The sequence below is a fragment of the Polistes dominula genome, unplaced genomic scaffold, assembly GCF_049000335.1.
Source record: "Polistes dominula isolate Pdom_NZ unplaced genomic scaffold, Pdom_raw_medaka contig_27, whole genome shotgun sequence".
Lineage (NCBI taxonomy): Eukaryota > Metazoa > Arthropoda > Insecta > Hymenoptera > Vespidae > Polistes > Polistes dominula.
Window position 1 is genome coordinate 1 of NW_028300906.1, and position 19,727 is coordinate 19,727.

The 19,727-nt window shown below is 33.3% G+C and overlaps 3 protein-coding genes and 2 long non-coding RNA genes across 20 annotated transcripts; 3 read left to right on the forward strand and 2 right to left on the reverse strand.

Annotated features, from left to right (window-relative positions):
• The first annotated feature begins 5,013 nt into the window (after window positions 1-5,013).
• LOC149033367 (uncharacterized) lies at window positions 5,014-6,490 on the forward strand. Its single transcript, XR_016179012.1, has 3 exons — window positions 5,014-5,559; window positions 5,708-5,918; window positions 5,991-6,490. It is a non-coding gene; the product is annotated as an uncharacterized LOC149033367 (long non-coding RNA).
• Window positions 5,871-10,641, reverse strand: LOC107072548 (uncharacterized). 8 transcript variants are annotated; one of them, XR_016179011.1, is made up of 10 exons: window positions 10,501-10,636; window positions 10,251-10,404; window positions 9,865-10,095; window positions 8,204-9,790; window positions 8,038-8,124; window positions 7,847-7,933; window positions 7,694-7,767; window positions 7,060-7,583; window positions 6,506-6,553; window positions 5,871-6,399 (listed from the first exon to the last, which is right to left on the reverse strand). It is a non-coding gene; the product is annotated as an uncharacterized LOC107072548 (long non-coding RNA). The 8 variants fall into 8 exon arrangements; XR_016179010.1 differs by having other exon boundaries at window positions 7,694-7,933; window positions 10,501-10,637; XR_016179005.1 differs by having other exon boundaries at window positions 7,060-7,767.
• Window positions 10,642-10,671: 30 nt separating this feature from the next.
• LOC107072546 (uncharacterized) lies at window positions 10,672-18,458 on the forward strand. 9 transcript variants are annotated; one of them, XM_089179760.1, is made up of 14 exons: window positions 10,673-10,819; window positions 10,904-11,051; window positions 11,129-11,187; window positions 11,413-11,531; window positions 11,870-12,029; window positions 12,191-12,328; window positions 12,387-12,581; window positions 12,791-12,920; window positions 15,338-15,534; window positions 15,738-16,103; window positions 16,651-16,762; window positions 17,008-17,092; window positions 17,193-17,303; window positions 17,663-18,458. In XM_089179760.1, the coding sequence occupies exons 4-14, from the start codon at window positions 11,443-11,445 to the stop codon at window positions 17,712-17,714; spliced, it is 1,635 nt and encodes a 544-aa protein (XP_089035886.1). In that variant the 5' UTR covers window positions 10,673-10,819; window positions 10,904-11,051; window positions 11,129-11,187; window positions 11,413-11,442; the 3' UTR covers window positions 17,715-18,458. The 9 variants fall into 9 exon arrangements, with proteins under 9 accessions (XP_089035889.1, XP_089035886.1, XP_089035885.1 ...); XM_089179759.1 differs by having other exon boundaries at window positions 10,904-11,187; XM_015332576.2 differs by having other exon boundaries at window positions 10,674-10,819; window positions 10,904-11,187; window positions 11,413-11,799.
• Window positions 12,916-14,518, forward strand: LOC107072547 (short-chain dehydrogenase/reductase 3). Its single transcript, XM_015332579.2, has 3 exons — window positions 12,916-13,125; window positions 13,477-13,602; window positions 13,718-14,518. The coding sequence occupies exons 1-3, from the start codon at window positions 13,013-13,015 to the stop codon at window positions 13,776-13,778; spliced, it is 300 nt and encodes a 99-aa protein (XP_015188065.2). The 5' UTR covers window positions 12,916-13,012; the 3' UTR covers window positions 13,779-14,518.
• Window positions 18,459-18,562: 104 nt separating the features above from the next.
• Window positions 18,563-19,379, reverse strand: LOC107072549 (uncharacterized). Its single transcript, XM_015332580.2, has 2 exons — window positions 19,106-19,379; window positions 18,563-18,871 (listed from the first exon to the last, which is right to left on the reverse strand). The coding sequence occupies exons 1-2, from the start codon at window positions 19,169-19,171 to the stop codon at window positions 18,566-18,568; spliced, it is 372 nt and encodes a 123-aa protein (XP_015188066.1). The 5' UTR covers window positions 19,172-19,379; the 3' UTR covers window positions 18,563-18,565.
• Between the last annotated feature and the right edge of the window lie 348 nt (window positions 19,380-19,727).

The window sequence follows — 19,727 nt, forward strand, 5'->3', positions numbered from 1 at the left end:
CCGACGCAACCCTGACGCAACCCTGACGCAACCCTGACGCAACCCCGACGCAACCCTGACGCAACCCTGACGCAACCCTGACGCAACCCTGACGCAACCCTGGACGCAACCCTGACGCAACCCTGACGCAACCCTGACGCAACCCTGACGCAACCTTGACGCAACCCTGACGCAACCCTGACGCAACCCTGACGCAACCCTGACGCAACCCCGACGCAACCCCTGACGCAACCCTGACGCAACCCTGGACGCAACCCTGACGCAACCCCCGACGCAACCCTGACGCAACCCTGACGCAACCCTGACGCAACCCTGACGCAACCCTGACGCAACCCCGACGCAACCCTGACGCAACCCTGACGCAACCCTGACGCAACCCTGACGCAACCCTGACGCAACCCTGACGCAACCCTGACGCAACCCTGACGCAACCCTGACGCAACCCCGACGCAACCCTGACGCAACCCTGACGCAACCCTGACGCAACCCTGACGCAACCCTGACGCAACCCTGACGCAACCCTGACGCAACCCTGACGCAACCCTGACGCAACCCTGACGCAACCCTGACGCAACCCTGACGCAACCCTGACGCAACCCTGACGCAACCCTGACGCAACCCTGACGCAACCCTGACGCAACCCTGACGCAACCCTGACGCAACCCTGACGCAACCCTGACGCAACCCTGACGCAACCCTGACGCAACCCTGACGCAACCCTGACGCAACCCTGACGCAACCCTGACGCAACCCTGACGCAACCCTGACGCAACCCTGACGCAACCCTGACGCAACCCTGACGCAACCCTGACGCAACCCTGACGCAACCCTGACGCAACCCTGACGCAACCCTGACGCAACCCTGACGCAACCCTGACGCAACCCTGACGCAACCCTGACGCAACCCTGACGCAACCCTGACGCAACCCTGACGCAACCCTGACGCAACCCTGACGCAACCCTGACGCAACCCTGACGCAACCCTGACGCAACCCTGACGCAACCCTGACGCAACCCTGACGCAACCCTGACGCAACCCTGACGCAACCCTGACGCAACCCTGACGCAACCCTGACGCAACCCTGACGCAACCCTGACGCAACCCTGACGCAACCCTGACGCAACCCTGACGCAACCCTGACGCAACCCTGACGCAACCCTGACGCAACCCTGACGCAACCCTGACGCAACCCTGACGCAACCCTGACGCAACCCTGACGCAACCCTGACGCAACCCTGACGCAACCCTGACGCAACCCTGACGCAACCCTGACGCAACCCTGACGCAACCCTGACGCAACCCTGACGCAACCCTGACGCAACCCTGACGCAACCCTGACGCAACCCTGACGCAACCCTGACGCAACCCTGACGCAACCCTGACGCAACCCTGACGCAACCCTGACGCAACCCTGACGCAACCCTGACGCAACCCTGACGCAACCCTGACGCAACCCTGACGCAACCCTGACGCAACCCTGACGCAACCCTGACGCAACCCTGACGCAACCCTGACGCAACCCTGACGCAACCCTGACGCAACCCTGACGCAACCCTGACGCAACCCTGACGCAACCCTGACGCAACCCTGACGCAACCCTGACGCAACCCTGACGCAACCCTGACGCAACCCTGACGCAACCCTGACGCAACCCTGACGCAACCCTGACGCAACCCTGACGCAACCCTGACGCAACCCTGACGCAACCCTGACGCAACCCTGACGCAACCCTGACGCAACCCTGACGCAACCCTGACGCAACCCTGACGCAACCCTGACGCAACCCTGACGCAACCCTGACGCAACCCTGACGCAACCCTGACGCAACCCTGACGCAACCCTGACGCAACCCTGACGCAACCCTGACGCAACCCTGACGCAACCCTGACGCAACCCTGACGCAACCCTGACGCAACCCTGACGCAACCCTGACGCAACCCTGACGCAACCCTGACGCAACCCTGACGCAACCCTGACGCAACCCTGACGCAACCCTGACGCAACCCTGACGCAACCCTGACGCAACCCTGACGCAACCCTGACGCAACCCTGACGCAACCCTGACGCAACCCTGACGCAACCCTGACGCAACCCTGACGCAACCCTGACGCAACCCTGACGCAACCCTGACGCAACCCTGACGCAACCCTGACGCAACCCTGACGCAACCCTGACGCAACCCTGACGCAACCCTGACGCAACCCTGACGCAACCCTGACGCAACCCTGACGCAACCCTGACGCAACCCTGACGCAACCCTGACGCAACCCTGACGCAACCCTGACGCAACCCTGACGCAACCCTGACGCAACCCTGACGCAACCCTGACGCAACCCTGACGCAACCCTGACGCAACCCTGACGCAACCCTGACGCAACCCTGACGCAACCCTGACGCAACCCTGACGCAACCCTGACGCAACCCTGACGCAACCCTGACGCAACCCTGACGCAACCCTGACGCAACCCTGACGCAACCCTGACGCAACCCTGACGCAACCCTGACGCAACCCTGACGCAACCCTGACGCAACCCTGACGCAACCCTGACGCAACCCTGACGCAACCCTGACGCAACCCTGACGCAACCCTGACGCAACCCTGACGCAACCCTGACGCAACCCTGACGCAACCCTGACGCAACCCTGACGCAACCCTGACGCAACCCTGACGCAACCCTGACGCAACCCTGACGCAACCCTGACGCAACCCTGACGCAACCCTGACGCAACCCTGACGCAACCCTGACGCAACCCTGACGCAACCCTGACGCAACCCTGACGCAACCCTGACGCAACCCTGACGCAACCCTGACGCAACCCTGACGCAACCCTGACGCAACCCTGACGCAACCCTGACGCAACCCTGACGCAACCCTGACGCAACCCTGACGCAACCCTGACGCAACCCTGACGCAACCCTGACGCAACCCTGACGCAACCCTGACGCAACCCTGACGCAACCCTGACGCAACCCTGACGCAACCCTGACGCAACCCTGAAAAAACCCAGAAAAAACCCAGAAAAAACATATATACAAACTCTGAAAAAACCAAAAAAAACATATACACAAACTCTTAAAATACCCAAAAAAACATATACACAAATTTTTAAAATACCCAAAAAAAAAACATATACACAAACTCTGAAAAAACCACAAAAAACATATCCACAAACTCTGAAAAAACCATAAAAAAACATATACACAAACTTTGAAAAAACCAAAAAAAACATATACACAAACTTTTAAAATACCAAAAAAAAACATATACACAAACTTTTAAAATACCCAAAAAAACATATACACAAACTCTGAAAAAACCCAAAAAAACATATACACAAACTTTTAAAATACCCAAAAAAACATATACACAAACTCTGAAAAAACCCAAAAAAACATATACACAAACTTTTAAAATACCCAAAAAAACATATACACAAACTTTTAAAATACCCAAAAAATCATATACACAAACTCTGAAAAAACCCAAAAAAACATATACACAAACTCTTAAAAAACAACAAAAAAACATATACACAAACTCTTAAAATACCCAAAAAAACATATACACAAACTCTTAAAAAACTCAAAAAAACATATACACAAACTTTTAAAATACCCAAAAAAACATATACACAAACTTTTAAAATACCCAAAAAAACATATACACAAACTTTTAAAATACCCAAAAAAACATATACACAAACTTTTAAAATACCCAAAAAAACATACACAAACTTTTAAAATACCCAATAAAACATATACATAAACTTTTAAAATACCAAAAAAAACATATACACAAACTTTTAAAATACCCAAAAAAACATATATACAAACTTTTAAAATACCCAAAAAAACATATACACAAACTCTGAAAAAACCCAAAAAAACATATACATAAACTTTTAAAATACCAAAAAAAACATATACACAAACTCTGAAAAAACCCTAAAAAACATATACATAAACTTTTAAAATACCAAAAAAAACATATACACAAACTTTTAAAATACCCAAAAAAACATATACACAAACTTTTCAAATACCCAAAAAAACATATACACAAACTTTTAAAATACCAAAAAAAACATATACACAAACTCTTAAAATACCCAAAAAAACATATACATAAACTTTTAAAATACCAAAAAAACATATACACAAACTTTTAAAATACCCAAAAAAACATATACACAAACTCTGAAAAAACCCAAAAAAACAAATACACAAACTCTTAAAAAACCCAAAAAAACATATACACAAACTTTTAAAAACCCACAAAAAAACATATACACAAATTCTAACTACACCCAAAAAAAAAAATAAACACACAAACTCCTAATAAACCCAATAAAAAAAAAAAAATAAATAAATAAATTGATACACACATACTGACTTAACCCTCGCGCGCGTGAATATTAACACGCACACACACATAATGAACGAACCCCCGCGCGTGACCTTGACCCACATAATGAATGAAACTCGCGCGCGACATTGCCCTGGATGTCCTTGACCTTCGATGACCTTGACCTGTAAAATCGGCTACAGGCACGGCCTCACGATTGATTGCCACCCCATTAACTAGAGACCAGGCCCCCTCTAATACTAGAAGACCCCCAATTTTCTTATTCTAATTCTTTACTACTACTATTACTATTATTTCATGCTTCTACTATTTCATACTTCTACTACTACTACTATTTCATGCTTCTACTACTACTACTACTATTTCAAGCTACTACTACATGCAACTACTACTACTACTCCTCATCATCCCATTTTCCAAAGGCTGTCATTCTCAGGAGCAAGCTGAATACAACGCTCAGGCCTAAGCGTGTATTGCAACCTGCTCCTGAGCGCAGCCACAGGAGTACTCTGCTTCTGCAGAGTCGGGGTCGCACCCCGATGCGTTGAAGTCCATGCGCCTTGCACCTCCCTTTATACTAAATCGGCTATCCCAACGCTACCGAGTTCAAGACGCCATCTCGTAATTATATATGCAAATGAACTGTACAGCTGACATACATCAAGTTGTAATGGCTTCTCCCTCTTGTCAATCTCGCATGACATCCATTACTTTACTTTAAAATAACATTGCCTTTTATTTTCTTTTTATTCTATCTTATTATATACACAAGTGCAAATATTCTTGTTGTTGTTGTTTAAAATCTTTTATAAACTAATGTGCAGTGGTCGTCTACTTATTATAATATAATAAAAATCTATTATCATGTGTAGTGATTTATTTCTTCTTAAAGTAACATAACAACCAGACGTGACATTGCCTATTAAAAAAAAAAAAAGTTAATAATTTTCATTATACGTTATTACACATATATGTCTACAAGTAAAGTGGTATTTTTCTTATGCTAACATATCCATACTTAGTGAAATGATTTGTGCTATTTTAATTACATATAACCTCTCTCTCAAGTGCAATGGTTTTCTATTTAACTTTTTACATAACCTTTAGTGCAATGCTTATTAAATTAACACGTTCCGTTCATTATATGTACAACTCACGTGGTTATTACATAATTATTTAATATACTAAAAGGTTTGTGTTTATAATAAATTCAATTCTCTATTAAAATGTTCATGCATTAAAAAAAAAATTCCTTATACGACAAAAAACACATAAATTTGTTTCATAATTAAATTTTACAATAATTAATAATGACATATAATGTTTGATTTCATTAAAGGAAAATTTCAATGGCTTGGATGATAGGATAGGTTATAAAAAAGAAATAAAATTTGACACAAAACGTGGTAATCCAAAGTAACCTAAAGTGTGCAATGGTATACTTTGTAAGTCGACAAGTAACCTTCTTTAAAGTGCAATGGTATACTTTTCCTGTCGACCTGTCCACCTGTACAGTGCAATAATATTCTTTTTACATTTACATAATAATAGTAAGTACAATGATATTCTTCTTAAGTTAACATAATACTAATAATAATAAGTACAATGGTTTTCTTTTGTAGATCACAAACACAAATCCAATGGTTTTCTTCTTAAGCAGATATCTAACATCAAGTTAAATGGATTTCTTCTTAAGGAAATATCAAACGTCAAGTCCAATGGTTTTTTTTTTCTTCACAAGATATCAAACATCAAGTCTAATGGGTTTCTTCTAAAAGGTGTATTGGTGATCACTGCAAAAAAAGAGAAGAGAATAAGAAAAGAATTATTATAAATAAAAACAATATTATTCACTTAATTATGATTGCATCACTGTAAGAAATTTTGTTAATTAAATACTTTACACTTTACTACACAATACTTTACACAAAAGCACAATGTGACAGCAGGTAGCCATCTTGAATTTGTCCTAGAGATGTGTTTTCTTTCGTCGTCTAGATGGCGATACATATTCTCTCTACCAGTCGGTAACTAAAGTAAAAATTTATGTAAACTTATAAAAAATTAATTATATTATATTAACTCACGTTTTATATCACAAAAATAAATGTATTTTAACCAATATTATAATACTTACTTCTTTAAACAACATCCTATTTTCATTATAAAATACATGATGGTATTTCTACAAAAAAAAAAAACACAAATGAATTCATACAAATATATACATTTTTATGCTCTTAGTCTATTCCCAATAAAATAAGTCTACATTAATAAATTTAGTACATATAGTAAGAACTGCAAACATTAGAATGTTATTAACCATTTCTTTTCTTAATTTGTGATAACTAGGAAACATTTTTTCTATCTAATATTCTTTTCATAAAATATTACTACTCTATATATGGTTTGCTTCTAGTGCAAGTATAAACAGTGACATAACCACAACTGCAATGATTTTCTATTTCAGTTAACATAACTTCAAATTCAATGCTATTCTAAACTTTCTATTTCAAAAATATTTCATTAATATGCTAAAATGTATATATGTTAATAATAAATTCAATTGTCTACTAAAATATTTCTATTAAAATGTTCATGCATTATAAATAAAAAAAAAAATACCTTATACGACCAAAAAAAAACATATAAGTTTCTTAACTTGTAACATTTACAATAATTAATACTTACATGTAATGGTTGATTTTATTAAAGGAAAATTAAATGGCTTGGATGATAGGATAGGTGATAAAAAAGAAATAAAATTTGACACAAAACGTGGTAATCCAAAGTAACCTAAAGTGTGCAATGGTATACTTTGTAAGTCGACAAGTAACCTTTAAAGTGCAATGGTATACTTTTCCTGTCGACCTGTCCACCTGTACAGTACAATAATATTCTTTTTACATTTACATAATAATAGTAAGTACAATGATATTCCTTTTAACTTAACATAATAATAATAATAATAAGTACAAAGGTTTTCTTTTTTACATCACAAACACAAATCCAATGGTTTTCTTCTTAAGCATTGATATCTTACATCAAGTCCAATGGTTTTTTTTTCTTCACAAGATATCACACATCAAGTCCAATGGTTTTTTTTTCTTCACAAGATATTACACTTCAAGTCCAATGGTTTTTTTTTCTTCACAAGATATCACACATCAAGTCCAATGGTTTTCTTCTTAAGCTGAATTGCCGAGCACTAATCACTAAAAAAAAAGAATAGAATATGAACACTGAATTATTATTGTAAATAAAAACAATATTATTCACTTAATTAAAGCATCACTATTGAATTTTTTGTAATTAAATACTTAACTTTATTGCACGTGGCAGTATACAATGGCAGGTGGCCATCTTGATTGTGTCCAAGCGCGATGTATTTTCTTTCGTCTAGATGAAGAAACATATTGTACTTGTCGGTAAGTGAATTAAATATTTCCATCATTTGATGATAACAGCATAATTTTACCAGTCGGTACAATGAAGTAATAGCTAGTACCGCTGCTAGATGGCGATACATATTCTCCTTACCAGTCGGTGATAAAAGACTAATTTCCTAATAAACATTTTTATTAATTGATTAAAAAGTTAATAAAATCCCAATCATTTATACTATATGATAACAAAATAAATGTATTTTTATGGTATTATAATATTTACCTCTTTACATATTTTTGTCTAGATTAGTTTTTAATAATAGCATCTGCATATTCTTTTTCCATAATAATAGTAATGAAATGAAATTCCCTGCAAAAGAAGATATTTATTAACAAATACATCAATTTTTCTTATCAGCCATTAAAAAAAAAGTATTATCTTCTATTACCGTTTGTACGTAAAACTTGATAAAAAATTTTGACATGAATTGAATGTCGGAAATATAATAATGTATTTGCCACGTGTGTTATCCATATATCTTGTGATGATAACTAAGATATACATTTCTTCTCGTATTCTTTTGATAAAATATTACACTATATACATATATTATTTTCTCGCAGTGCAAGTATGATAAGAACACAGAGTGCATTAAACTGGAATTGCGTGCAGAATTGAAGTGATGGTTAAAAAATCCCTCATGACTGTATGGGATATTTGGTTATGGATGGAGTCATAGGATTGCGTGGAAAGTTGAAGTGATGGTTAAAGAAAAACCCTCATGATCGTGTGGATTCTCTCCTTTTGAATGGTGTCATTGGTGTGCGTGGAAAGTTGGTGTGATGGAATTGCATGTAAAGTTGTTTTGCTAAGAAAAGGGACAGAAATGTTTAGATAATGCATAAAGTTAAGAGACAAACTAATCCACACATATATTTTAATAATTAGTAAAATTTCGTATAACAAAATACATATAGATGTACCTTAGTAGTAACTAATATTTGTTAAAATAATTTGATATAATGAGAACATCCTGAATTCATCTATATATACTCGGATTTAATAAAGAAAATTATTTTCTTTTGGTTATGACGTAATACTATTGTACCACACACACCAATACATCCCATTTGTAACTATTTTCATCCAGAATTGGCAATCACTAATCACTAAAAAGAGAAGAGAATATGAAAAGAATTATTCTAAATACAAAATATTATTCTTTTGATTATGATTGCATCACTATTGCATTTCTTTAATTAAATATTTAATAGTGCACGTGGTAGTACACGACACGGCAGCCATCTTGATTTTTTCCTCAGCAATATGTTGCCCGCGAAAATTCAAATAATAAGAAATGTTTTTTTATCATTAATCCGTAACCACAAAATTAATTATAATAATAATAATAATAATAATAATAATAATAATAATAATAATAATAATAATACTTTTATTATCTGAAACAATATTTATTTTGCAAGTGTGTTTATGTAATCTTTTAAAAATAATTCATAAATATGTCACTTTTTTTGTTGTTCAGTTAATAAAAGTCGATTACTGTAACATGAATTACTACTACTACATATAATTGTACATGCATCGAAATATTTTGTTATATAATAATTAATTTTCCATGAAATTATACTCTTATGGTCACGCAAGAGAATTGAAATATGTATGTGTATATATAGAGTATATATTAATGATGATGCTGCTGCTGATGATGATGATGATCTAACATAAAAGACACAGTCGAGGCAAATTCCTTTCTGATTTTACATTTTCTTTGATCCAATTAATCACCCCGTTCATTTATATAAAATTATATGTCGATACAGTCGACGATGATAAGTCGCAGCACAACAGTTTATACAAGAAATCCTTTTTTGTGTATGTGCATGTGTATTATTGTGGGGTGCAAAATAGACATATAAGTGTTTAATATAATAATGTTAGTTGCAGTATTGTTGGATTCTTCTTATCAATCTTGATAATAATGAGTAGGCATTTCTAGTCAAATTATTTACCTATCCTGTTAAATGAATCAGTTTATCAATCAGTTTGATATAGGTTTGTTTTTTACAAATGCAAGATTGCAATGCTTACCTTTTGACGATTTCTTCTCTTGATTATTCTTTGTTAGTGCACCTACATTCTATTTACATAATGTTATAGAATAAAACTCTTATTCGGATGGCATAATCAATGCAAATCTTTTAATCGTTAGTCGTAAGAAAATGAAATATATATCCATTGATTGAATGGTGTAATGAATTCTTCTTCTCGTGAGTATAATGTTCTTGAATTGGAATTAAAAATATAGATCTGCATGCTGATCTAAAAATATTTTAAAAAGTAGTTTATATAAATACCAAAATAAGTTTCAAAAGGGAGAAAATATTTAGATAATGCATAAAGTTAAAAGACAAAATAATCCATATATTTTAATAATTAGAAGAATTTTGTATAAAAAAAATATATACTTTACTTACTAGTATTTGTTAAAATAATTTGATTAAGAGATCATCTTGAATTCATCTATATTCTCGGATTTAATAAAGAAAATTATTTTTCTTAGGTTATGACGTAACACTGTCCCACAGCAATACATCCAATTTAACTATTATCATCCAGAATTGGCGATCACTAAAGAAAGAATTTGAAACGAATTATTATAAATAAAAAATATTCCTCGCTTGATTATTACATCACTAAAAGGATTTTTTTAATTAAATACTTTACACTGCACATAGCCTGTATTTATGGTATTCAAAGTACATTGACAGGTAGCCATCTTGATTTTATCCTAGTGATGTTTTGTCTTTTGTCTAGATGGCGAAACATATTCTACTAGTCGGTAAGACATAGTAACATTTACTTCCGCTAGATGGCAGCATCATTTTACTAGTCGATACATTGAAGTAATATCTAGTACCGCTAGATAGCGATACACATTTTACCAGTCGGTAATAAAATATAGATTACCTAGACGCACACAATATGTTTTTATTAATTGATTAAAAATAAGTGCAACTCCCCAATCAATTTTTATATGTTAAATGTAAGTGTATTTTAATAGTATTATAATATTTACCTCTTCTTCTAACAAATCTATTATATTTGCCTCTAACATATTATTGTCTAGATTATTTTTAGTCAGAACAGCTGCATTCTATTCACATAATAATTCACATGGAATTCTTTGCAAGGAAGATATTAATTCATATAAATACATAAATTTTTCTTGGCAGTCGATGAACAATAATATCTTCCATCATCGTTTAGAAAACCTGGTAAAAGATTGTGTACAAGAATAGAGTTTTCTAATATAATGTATTTGCCTTTTGTTTTCCTAATTTGTGATAACTAGGATGCATTCCTTCTGCTAATCTTCTGATAGAATATAACTGCATATGATTTCTTCCCAATGTAAGTATAATAAGAATAGTGCATTCAAAAATCTTTCATAGTTGCAGTGTTGTTGGATTCTTCTTATCAATCTTGATAGTAATGAGTAGACACTTTCAGTTAACCTCCCCTGTTGTATGAATCAGTTAACAACTCCTACCTTACGTACTTTTTGGAAATATCCACCCTACGAACTTGAATGAGATCCTAAGAAAACTTATCGTTTTGTTCTTTTTTATTTTACAGATATAACCATGAATTCTTTTCCTTTCAAAGATGTTGGATGAATTATTTATTCGATGGATCTTCTTTAATGGCAAATCGAGTATCATCTTCCATGGTCAGACTGCAATACTTGCTTCGAAGTAGGAGAGTTTTGGAGCCATCGTAGAAATTCTTAAACCGTGAATTCTTATTTAAAGTCCCTCCAGTGCTCAACCATTGCCTTCGTAATTGCGTATTTGTTTGTTTTGTTTTTTTCCTTTTTACATAAGTAAAAACAAAACGCTAACGGTATGAGGGAAAAAATCATTTCGCATTGTCGTTAAATGTTTTGAAAATTTCGGCCCTGTCGTGTTACATTATTTGCAAGTACATCGATATGTTAGATATTAAATCGATTCTGCATGATCGGTAAGCTTTAAAAACAATCCTTTTTTCGAGAAATCATTATATACAACAATATGTTTCTATTAACCTACAGAAAATGGAAGATGAAAAATATTTGTCGATTTGTCTGTTTTCCACGAGTCATCTTAGACTTGATCGTTTTGTTGATAAAAATAAGCATGGCAATAATAGTTGCATCGTTTAAAATTGTTTTACCTACCACTACGAAGAATTTAATCGGAGAAATAGTTTTAGTAAGGAATATATTCCATTATTTTTTCAGTATTTCTTACAATCTTAACTATCATTTATAATTGAAATAAAAGAGATTTCAGAATAATAATTAATAATCTCCGATTTAAAGAATTTCAATAATTGACTTAATTTTAATTGAATTAATTTTGTATTTTTAAAGATCACTGGTGCTGGCCGAGGTATTGGTCGAGAATTAGCAATTCAATTAGGTTTAATGGGTTGCATAGTAATTTGTTGGGATGTGAATACCGATGCCAATCGAGAAACGATTTCTGCTGTGTCAAAAAATGGCGGAGAGGTTATAATATTTTGAAAAATTCTTTTGATAGGATATTAAATTATAAATAACTTTAAAGGTGTATGGTTTTGTCGTTGACGTTTCGAAAAGATTGGAAGTAAATAAAGCGTTAAGAACGATGAAAAAAATTGGAATACCGCCAATTACCATTCTGATTAATAATGCTGCAATATTGTATCATCGTTCTCTTCTCAACCATAGTTCCGACGATATTGAACGAACGTTTAATATTAATGTTTTCTCTCACTTCTGGGTAATATATTATAAACAAAAAGAATTAATTTACAATTCATTATATATTTTTTGAAAATACGATATTTTCGAAATTACTTAAACTTCACTATTGATGCACTGATACACTTTCATTTTATTCTAATATATAGAAGAATATTAAATACTTCATGAAAAATTGTTGTTACAATTTCCAATTAATTATTATAATTATACTTTGATTTTGCGAAGACGATAGAGGCAATACTTCCATCAATGTTACAAAGAGGAAAAGGTCACATTGTAGCCATATGTAGTATGTGTGGAATATACGGAGTTTCGCAGAAAGTTCCTTACTGTTCCTCGAAATTCGCTGTAAGAGGTTAATGCAATGCAATTATATGTTAATTAAATTTAAAAATACGATCATATTCATATTTATATAATACTAGAAACTTTTTGATCGAAGGTCTAATGGAAGCTCTATACGAAGAAATAAGAAGGAATCCTTCAAAACCTGACATACATTTTACAACGATTTATCCATTTTACGTTGATACAGGATTAGCAAATGATCCTAAGTATAGGTGTTTGTACTGAAATAAATGAATAATCCTAAAATACACTATTATGTTAAATAAGTTGATTAAGTCGATCGTTGTATATTTTGTTGTTAATTAATACTCACTTTGTATACACATATTTCATTTTTTAATTTATTATTTAAAACTTTAATGATTCCATTCGATCTGGATAAATATTAATCAAAGAATTTTCTTTCGAGTGGTTCAGATACTAGATTAACGCGATAATTTAATTCAATTCATTTTATTGGCCTTTTATTTATTTATTTATTTTATTTTCTTGTTTAATAACTATCTAGTAATATTATTATTATTAAAATTATATTGTTAAAAGTGTTTATTTGCTTTTTATAGATTTCCTTACATTTTCGGAATCGTTAAACCGGAATATGCGGCTTGCGAAATAATTCAAGCTATTAAGAAAAATTATACGGAATATTCGATCCCACGATGTCTCCTTTCCTTGAATGCCATAAATAGGTTTTCTAAATTCTTCTATTAACTTACTAATTATTGATAATTTACAATTTTTCATTAAATTTAAGTTTTTCCACTTATTATTGTCTTGTAATTCTTCATTCTTGTTCTATTTTAGAATTATTCCGGAGTCTGCAATGCGACTGATCCTTGATTTCTTTGTAGACGTCGATCGTTGAATCATGTAAAAAATTAATTGCATCTGATTATTACATAACAATTTAAAAAGTTATAAAAAAAAACTTTTTTGTTAAAAAAAATTATGACACGTAGTTGAATACACACGACTCTTCGGTCGTGACCATTTCACTATTAATTTTAAATAATTGCAACTTTTTCTGTGTTATTCAACAAGTTTTATATTGTAAAAACGGTCATTCGCGTCCCGAGTCTGTCAACGAGTTCCGGGAATGAATCGTGTATTTGTTTTGTGCTAAAAACCATGAAAACCATAAACAAAAATTAGTTTTTGCTATTAAAATTAATTAATAAACGGAACCTATAGGTTCTATAGGTAATAACTTTGTTACGTAGATTTAGTGGTAGATACTTCAATATTTTATGTTGGGGACTTGTTTAATGTTTTTGATATTCTTGCGGTCATTTACCTTTAACGTGCCTTACTGGTATCACGTCTTTTGTTCTTTCTCTCTTTCTCTATTTCCTATGAAAACGTACTTGTATTATTACAATAATTTGAAATATTTCGTGTGAAATATTTCAAAAATAAATTTACTGACTCCTAGAGATCAGATATTTAAAAAATCTAATATATTTGTCCATCCTTTTTTCATAACAATTCTTTGTTTTCTTAGCAAAAAAATTAAGACAAATTTATTTTATTATTTAACTTATAATTAATGATTCAGTAATAATCTAATTTAAATAATCTAATTTTGTTATTTTTAATTCTACTTAATGACTTTCAAGAACTTAGAATTTTTATTAAAACAACTTATCATTCGCTTTAATTTAAATTGTACAACGTTACGTACAAGTGTCTAACAATAAATAAATAAAAAGTAATCGGTATAAAAAGAATAGAAACATTTAGGCGAATAAAAAGTTCTTACATAAATGAGAATATATATATATATATATATATATGATAATGATGAAAGAAGTAAAAACAGACCGCTTTATATAGAAAGTAGAAGGCCTTAAGAACGTCCTTAACTCTAGTTCAGTAGATTTTTTTCAATTATACGATAGATTACAACAATTGCTCAGTCAAGTTCTAACGAGCATAGCAAGCTGTTGGAAACGTCCGACTCTTTTCTTAGAAATTAAATTGTCCTTATTAGTGTTATATTTATTGTGAAATATTCAAATATTTCTAATAATATCTAATAATCATCTTTTTTATTTGTATTAATTTAAAGTGACTGTGTTATTGTGTAAGTGAATCTCGTTAATGGTAATTAATTTTATAACATTAGAGTTATATCAATTATTTTTCAAATTATTCATTCAGTTAGGATTTTATTATTATTTTCCAAAAGATAGAAAATAAATAATAAAAAGAAACTTTCTTTGTAAAATCTATCAGAAATTTCATAAAAAAAATTACAATAGTACTAAGAAAACAAATGAAAAGACATTGCACGAAATGTCAAATTTATTGAGAATCCGAAGCATCTACTAATCCATTAATCAAAGACTAGCGACAAAATTCAACAGAAACCAATGTGAAATCAATGTAAAATCAATGTAAAATCAATGAAATTTATTTTTTTAGATTTCACGATGATATCAGAAAGGGAAAAATATGCGACAAATGTGATTAAACTTGAACTTCCATCAATAAAGATCATTCTTTTGTTTACCATTGAATACTTGATTGCAATTACACTCTACTATCTTATAAGAATGTTGAATTATATTAAGTCTTTGTTACCAAAGCCACCAAGAGATCTAGCCGGTGATGTCGTTGTGGTAAATTAACAAATATTAATAATAATTATAATTTTTATCAAATTATTGACTCTATTTAAATGATTAAAGCTAATTCATTACAAGCAATGTTAAAATTAGATTAACTAACATAAACTAACATATAGTACAATAGATAACATGTTACTAAATTTGTAAAAAGAATCAATATTATAATAGCATAAATTTAATTAAATTTCTTGCAGATAATTGGAGCAACTTCAACAATAGGCACGTCTCTAGCCGAAGAATTTGCTAAAAGAGGATGTTCAATAATTTGTATAGACAAAGATAACAATTTAGTACAGCAATTAGCTTTAAATCTCAAATCTCGTTACACAAGTTTAAAGAATAATCTTAAAGGAAGACAGATGATAACAGAAGCGGAATCGTTGACAAATGCAAGAATAATAGCTTATCAATGCGATATTTTAAACACTGATCAGATGAAAGATATAGTAAACAATTTGAAAAACGAGATTGGTGTAATCGATATTTTAGTAACATGCATTAATACACCATATCAGGGTATTTGTGACACCGCAATGACGATTTGGATGAATCATTATTCGGTAAGCATAGTTTTTTAGTTAAAAGTCGAAATTTCACACTTTTTAATAAGTGTTTTATCGATCGATCAATTGATAGCAATAAAATAAATATTTCATCGAAAACTGATTGGAACAAAACTTCGTTTTCATGATTATGATACTGAGCCATTAATATATTTTTTCTTTGTCGGCAACAACACACGCGCATACATAAGCGATTAACAGATTAGGCGATCCGAGATAGGGAACAATAAGGGTGGCTCTTTTCTATCGATCGTTTTTCCGTCAGCTAATTAACAGCCTTTTTTCCAAAATATTCTATCAAAGTATTTTACACGCGTATATAACGCGATTCGTATATATTAATATTAATAATAATTATTATTATTAATTTAAATAAATTGATAGTAGAATCGATTATATTACATTGACCATTTTTGAAACGATCCAAAAAATTCACAAGAAAAATATGAAACAGTTTTCCTGACATAGGGGGAAAAAAAAAACTATCGATCTATGCCATTAATTCTTTTTTTCTTTATTCCTTTTTTTCTTTTTTTCTTTTTAGGCGATAGTAGCATTTTTGTCTTTAATGTTAAATCGAGAACGAGTTCATATAATTGTAGTAACGCCTGTATCGAGCAAAGATGTTTCTTTAAGTTCTGGAATTGCTATAGCTAGTACGTATTTCTTTTTCTGTATTTTATGAATTTAATATGCAGTTAGCTATTAAAATGAATTTTTTCATCATTTTGGAACAGATATTCTTACCTTATATACAAAAAAAAAAAAAAAAAACTTTCTCGAACAAACGAAATAATAATAAAAAACATGATACTTAATTATTTTATTTTACCTAATTATAATATACTTACTTATTTCAAATATAACATAATTTTTGCATAATTTTTCGCATGATTTACAGACCTAATAGAATGCTTGGGTGAAAAATTAAATGATTATCTTGATAATTGTACATTTCTTGCGATATCACCTATAACAGAAGAAAGGTAGAAAATGAATTTATTTATTACATTAGAATGAAAGTATGTAAAACATAAATACTTATTAACTATTTACTTTCTTGACTTTCTAATGAATGATTTACAGGTCGATAAAGCAGAGTGATCAACAAGTTGCAAGAGATATTGTGGAAGCTGTTAGAAGAAATCAATCGAGTATAATTTATGGTTGGAGTTCACATTTTTTGTATCGAGCAAGGTTAGATAAAGTGTTAGTTAAAGTGTTATACGGTCAAACCTTGGATTGCGAGTAATTTGGTTTACGAGTGTGTTCCGCAAGATAAGCAACAAATTTTGTTGATTTGTAACACAAGCTATGTTGAATTTTTCTTTTTAGTATTTTTTATCATTTATATATATATATATAAATCATATTATTTTTATATGAACAAATTATATCCGATTTTCCTCGATGAGACAAACATGATGAGACAAACTTCGTTTTGATATACAAGTGTTTTGGAACGAATTATGCTCGCAAACCGAGGTTTCATGTACATAAGAAATAATGTGTTTATTTGTTTACTTTAATTATACATAAAAATATTTTTATTTCAGTTATGTAATGTACGTTATTATAACTGGGTTAACTGGATGGTATAGAGATTAAAGAGACTAAAATTCGACTACGATAGTATAGAAAAAAGTAATGTTTCAAATTAATAGAAAAATATCTAAAGATAGAGAAGACTTTGAAAGCCTGGAAGGAAATATAACGATGCTAATGCATTTTGGAACATTTCGTATTATTCTATAGATAATAGTTCAATCAAAAAATATTCTTCCTTAATAAAACTCATACATATATATATATATATATGTATGAGTTTTATTAAGGTTTTTGCGTAAAAGAAAGAGAGAAAGAATAATTGCTTTATTAGGATGCGTGCGTCTAGCATGAGGATGACGTAACGAGAGGCGACCGCTCGTTGTTTTTCGTCGAGCTATTGTTGTGTGTGTTATGTGTATGCGTGTGTGGCGAAGACAAGCTTAAGCTTGTTTTATGACGTCATGATGGCCGAGGGTAGGAGTAAAAGCATCCGGTTTCTGTTATGTGTTTGCGTGTGTAGCGAAAAACAAACACAAGCTTGTGTAGTATAACGTCATGATGGCCGAGGGTGGGAGTAGAAGGTGAATCTTTGTGAGAACAGCGAGTTTTGATCTGGAGAATTTGAGAAGGAACACAGAAAATAGGGAGGACCAATGGTGGGGAATGATAGGTAGATAAGGGCGACGAAGGAACAATGACGGGATTTGGTATTTACGGCAATGAACTTTTGAGTTTTTAATGCCAATTAATAATATAATAATAATAAAATATGTTTATAAAAAATAAAAGGCTGATTATAGTGAATATTTTATTGTCCTTAATTTCTTTATATATAAATTATATATTATGAATAAAAAAGCAGATGTATAGAATAAAAGTATTCATTAAAAGAAATATATAATACACAATATTTAATCGTTGAGTAAAATATCGTAATGACCGCTGTCTGAATGTCCAGTGAAGAGCAAGCTAGCAGTCTGATAATAATTGTTTACATGACTGTAGAAAACACGTTCTAATTCATTTGAGCCTTCTATTTCACGATATATAGCGAGATTCATATTATAAAGCTTTGTTGCTACCGTACATTCAAGCTCACTTGCAAACGTCCCAATCATTCTCATGTGTTCGTAATATTCTTCAGGATTTGATATATTCCATTCGGCCATTACGAAAGGACCATATTCGTGCCAATTATTTTTTATATGTCTAGCAACCTGTATTATAATTTATTTCCATTAATATCTAACATTTTTATTCATCAAAAAATAATAACTACTCATATATTTTTTTGATATACGAAATTTATTTTTTTAATTATTTTATATGTATACAATTGAAATTTAGATTTATTCGTTACTTTATTTTTTGTTTAGTTCATAGAAAAATGATTTGTATTACCTGTATCATACAGGTATATAAGGAAAATAATATTATTTGTGCTAGCTAACCGTGTTACGCAAATATTGATGTTTTTCTTCATTTTGCCAAAGAATATAGCTGAGCGCACGGAACATACAATTTCCATCTCCATAAATTTTATGCACGTGAAACGTGCTATTTCTACACCTTAAACGAGCCGTATCTGTATTAAATTCATTTTTTTTTCTTAGAGATTTTTTATATAATATAATATAATTACTACTTTTTTTTTTTTTTTTTTTTTATTTAAGTTATAATCTATTATGTAAACAGGATAATAAATTGACACTAGCACTTTGAAACCAGAAATATATCTCTTCGATTTCGATCGTCATTCTGATAGCAAATTGAAGAATGGTGTGTGTATGTGTTTTTTTTTTTTTCTATTATTTGTTTTGTTTTGTTAAAATAAGAAAAGATAATAGACTTAATAGAACTCATATTTTTATACTTGAATGAAGATCATTTGAATTTCTACTTTATGCCGCCACATTGATACGTCATGAGAGTCGAGTTGCGCAGTAATTTACTACGCAAAAAGAAACACGTTAGGAGGTCGTTGATTGGTCGATAACACGCGAGGAACAATAAAGTTGGTTGCCTGGACGACGGAATGAAGCGATGCGTGTCATTGCGCGCCGAGGCAGCCAG

Coding starts and splice junctions, on each gene's coding strand:
- LOC107072546 (XM_089179759.1), top strand. CDS start 11,443: ATGTTGGATGAATTATTTATTCGATGGATCTTCTTTAATGGCAAATCG. Junction 12,329..12,386: donor TGTCAAAAAATGGCGGAGAG/GTTATAATATTT, acceptor ATAACTTTAAAG/GTGTATGGTTTTGTCGTTGA. Junction 16,104..16,650: donor TTTGGATGAATCATTATTCG/GTAAGCATAGTT, acceptor TTTTCTTTTTAG/GCGATAGTAGCATTTTTGTC.
- LOC107072549 (XM_015332580.2), bottom strand. CDS start 19,171: ATGTTCCGTGCGCTCAGCTATATTCTTTGGCAAAATGAAGAAAAACAT. Junction 18,872..19,105: donor ATCAATATTTGCGTAACACG/GTTAGCTAGCAC, acceptor ATTATAATACAG/GTTGCTAGACATATAAAAAA.
- LOC107072547 (XM_015332579.2), top strand. CDS start 13,013: ATGGAAGCTCTATACGAAGAAATAAGAAGGAATCCTTCAAAACCTGAC. Junction 13,126..13,476: donor GCAAATGATCCTAAGTATAG/GTGTTTGTACTG, acceptor TGCTTTTTATAG/ATTTCCTTACATTTTCGGAA. Junction 13,603..13,717: donor TCCTTGAATGCCATAAATAG/GTTTTCTAAATT, acceptor GTTCTATTTTAG/AATTATTCCGGAGTCTGCAA.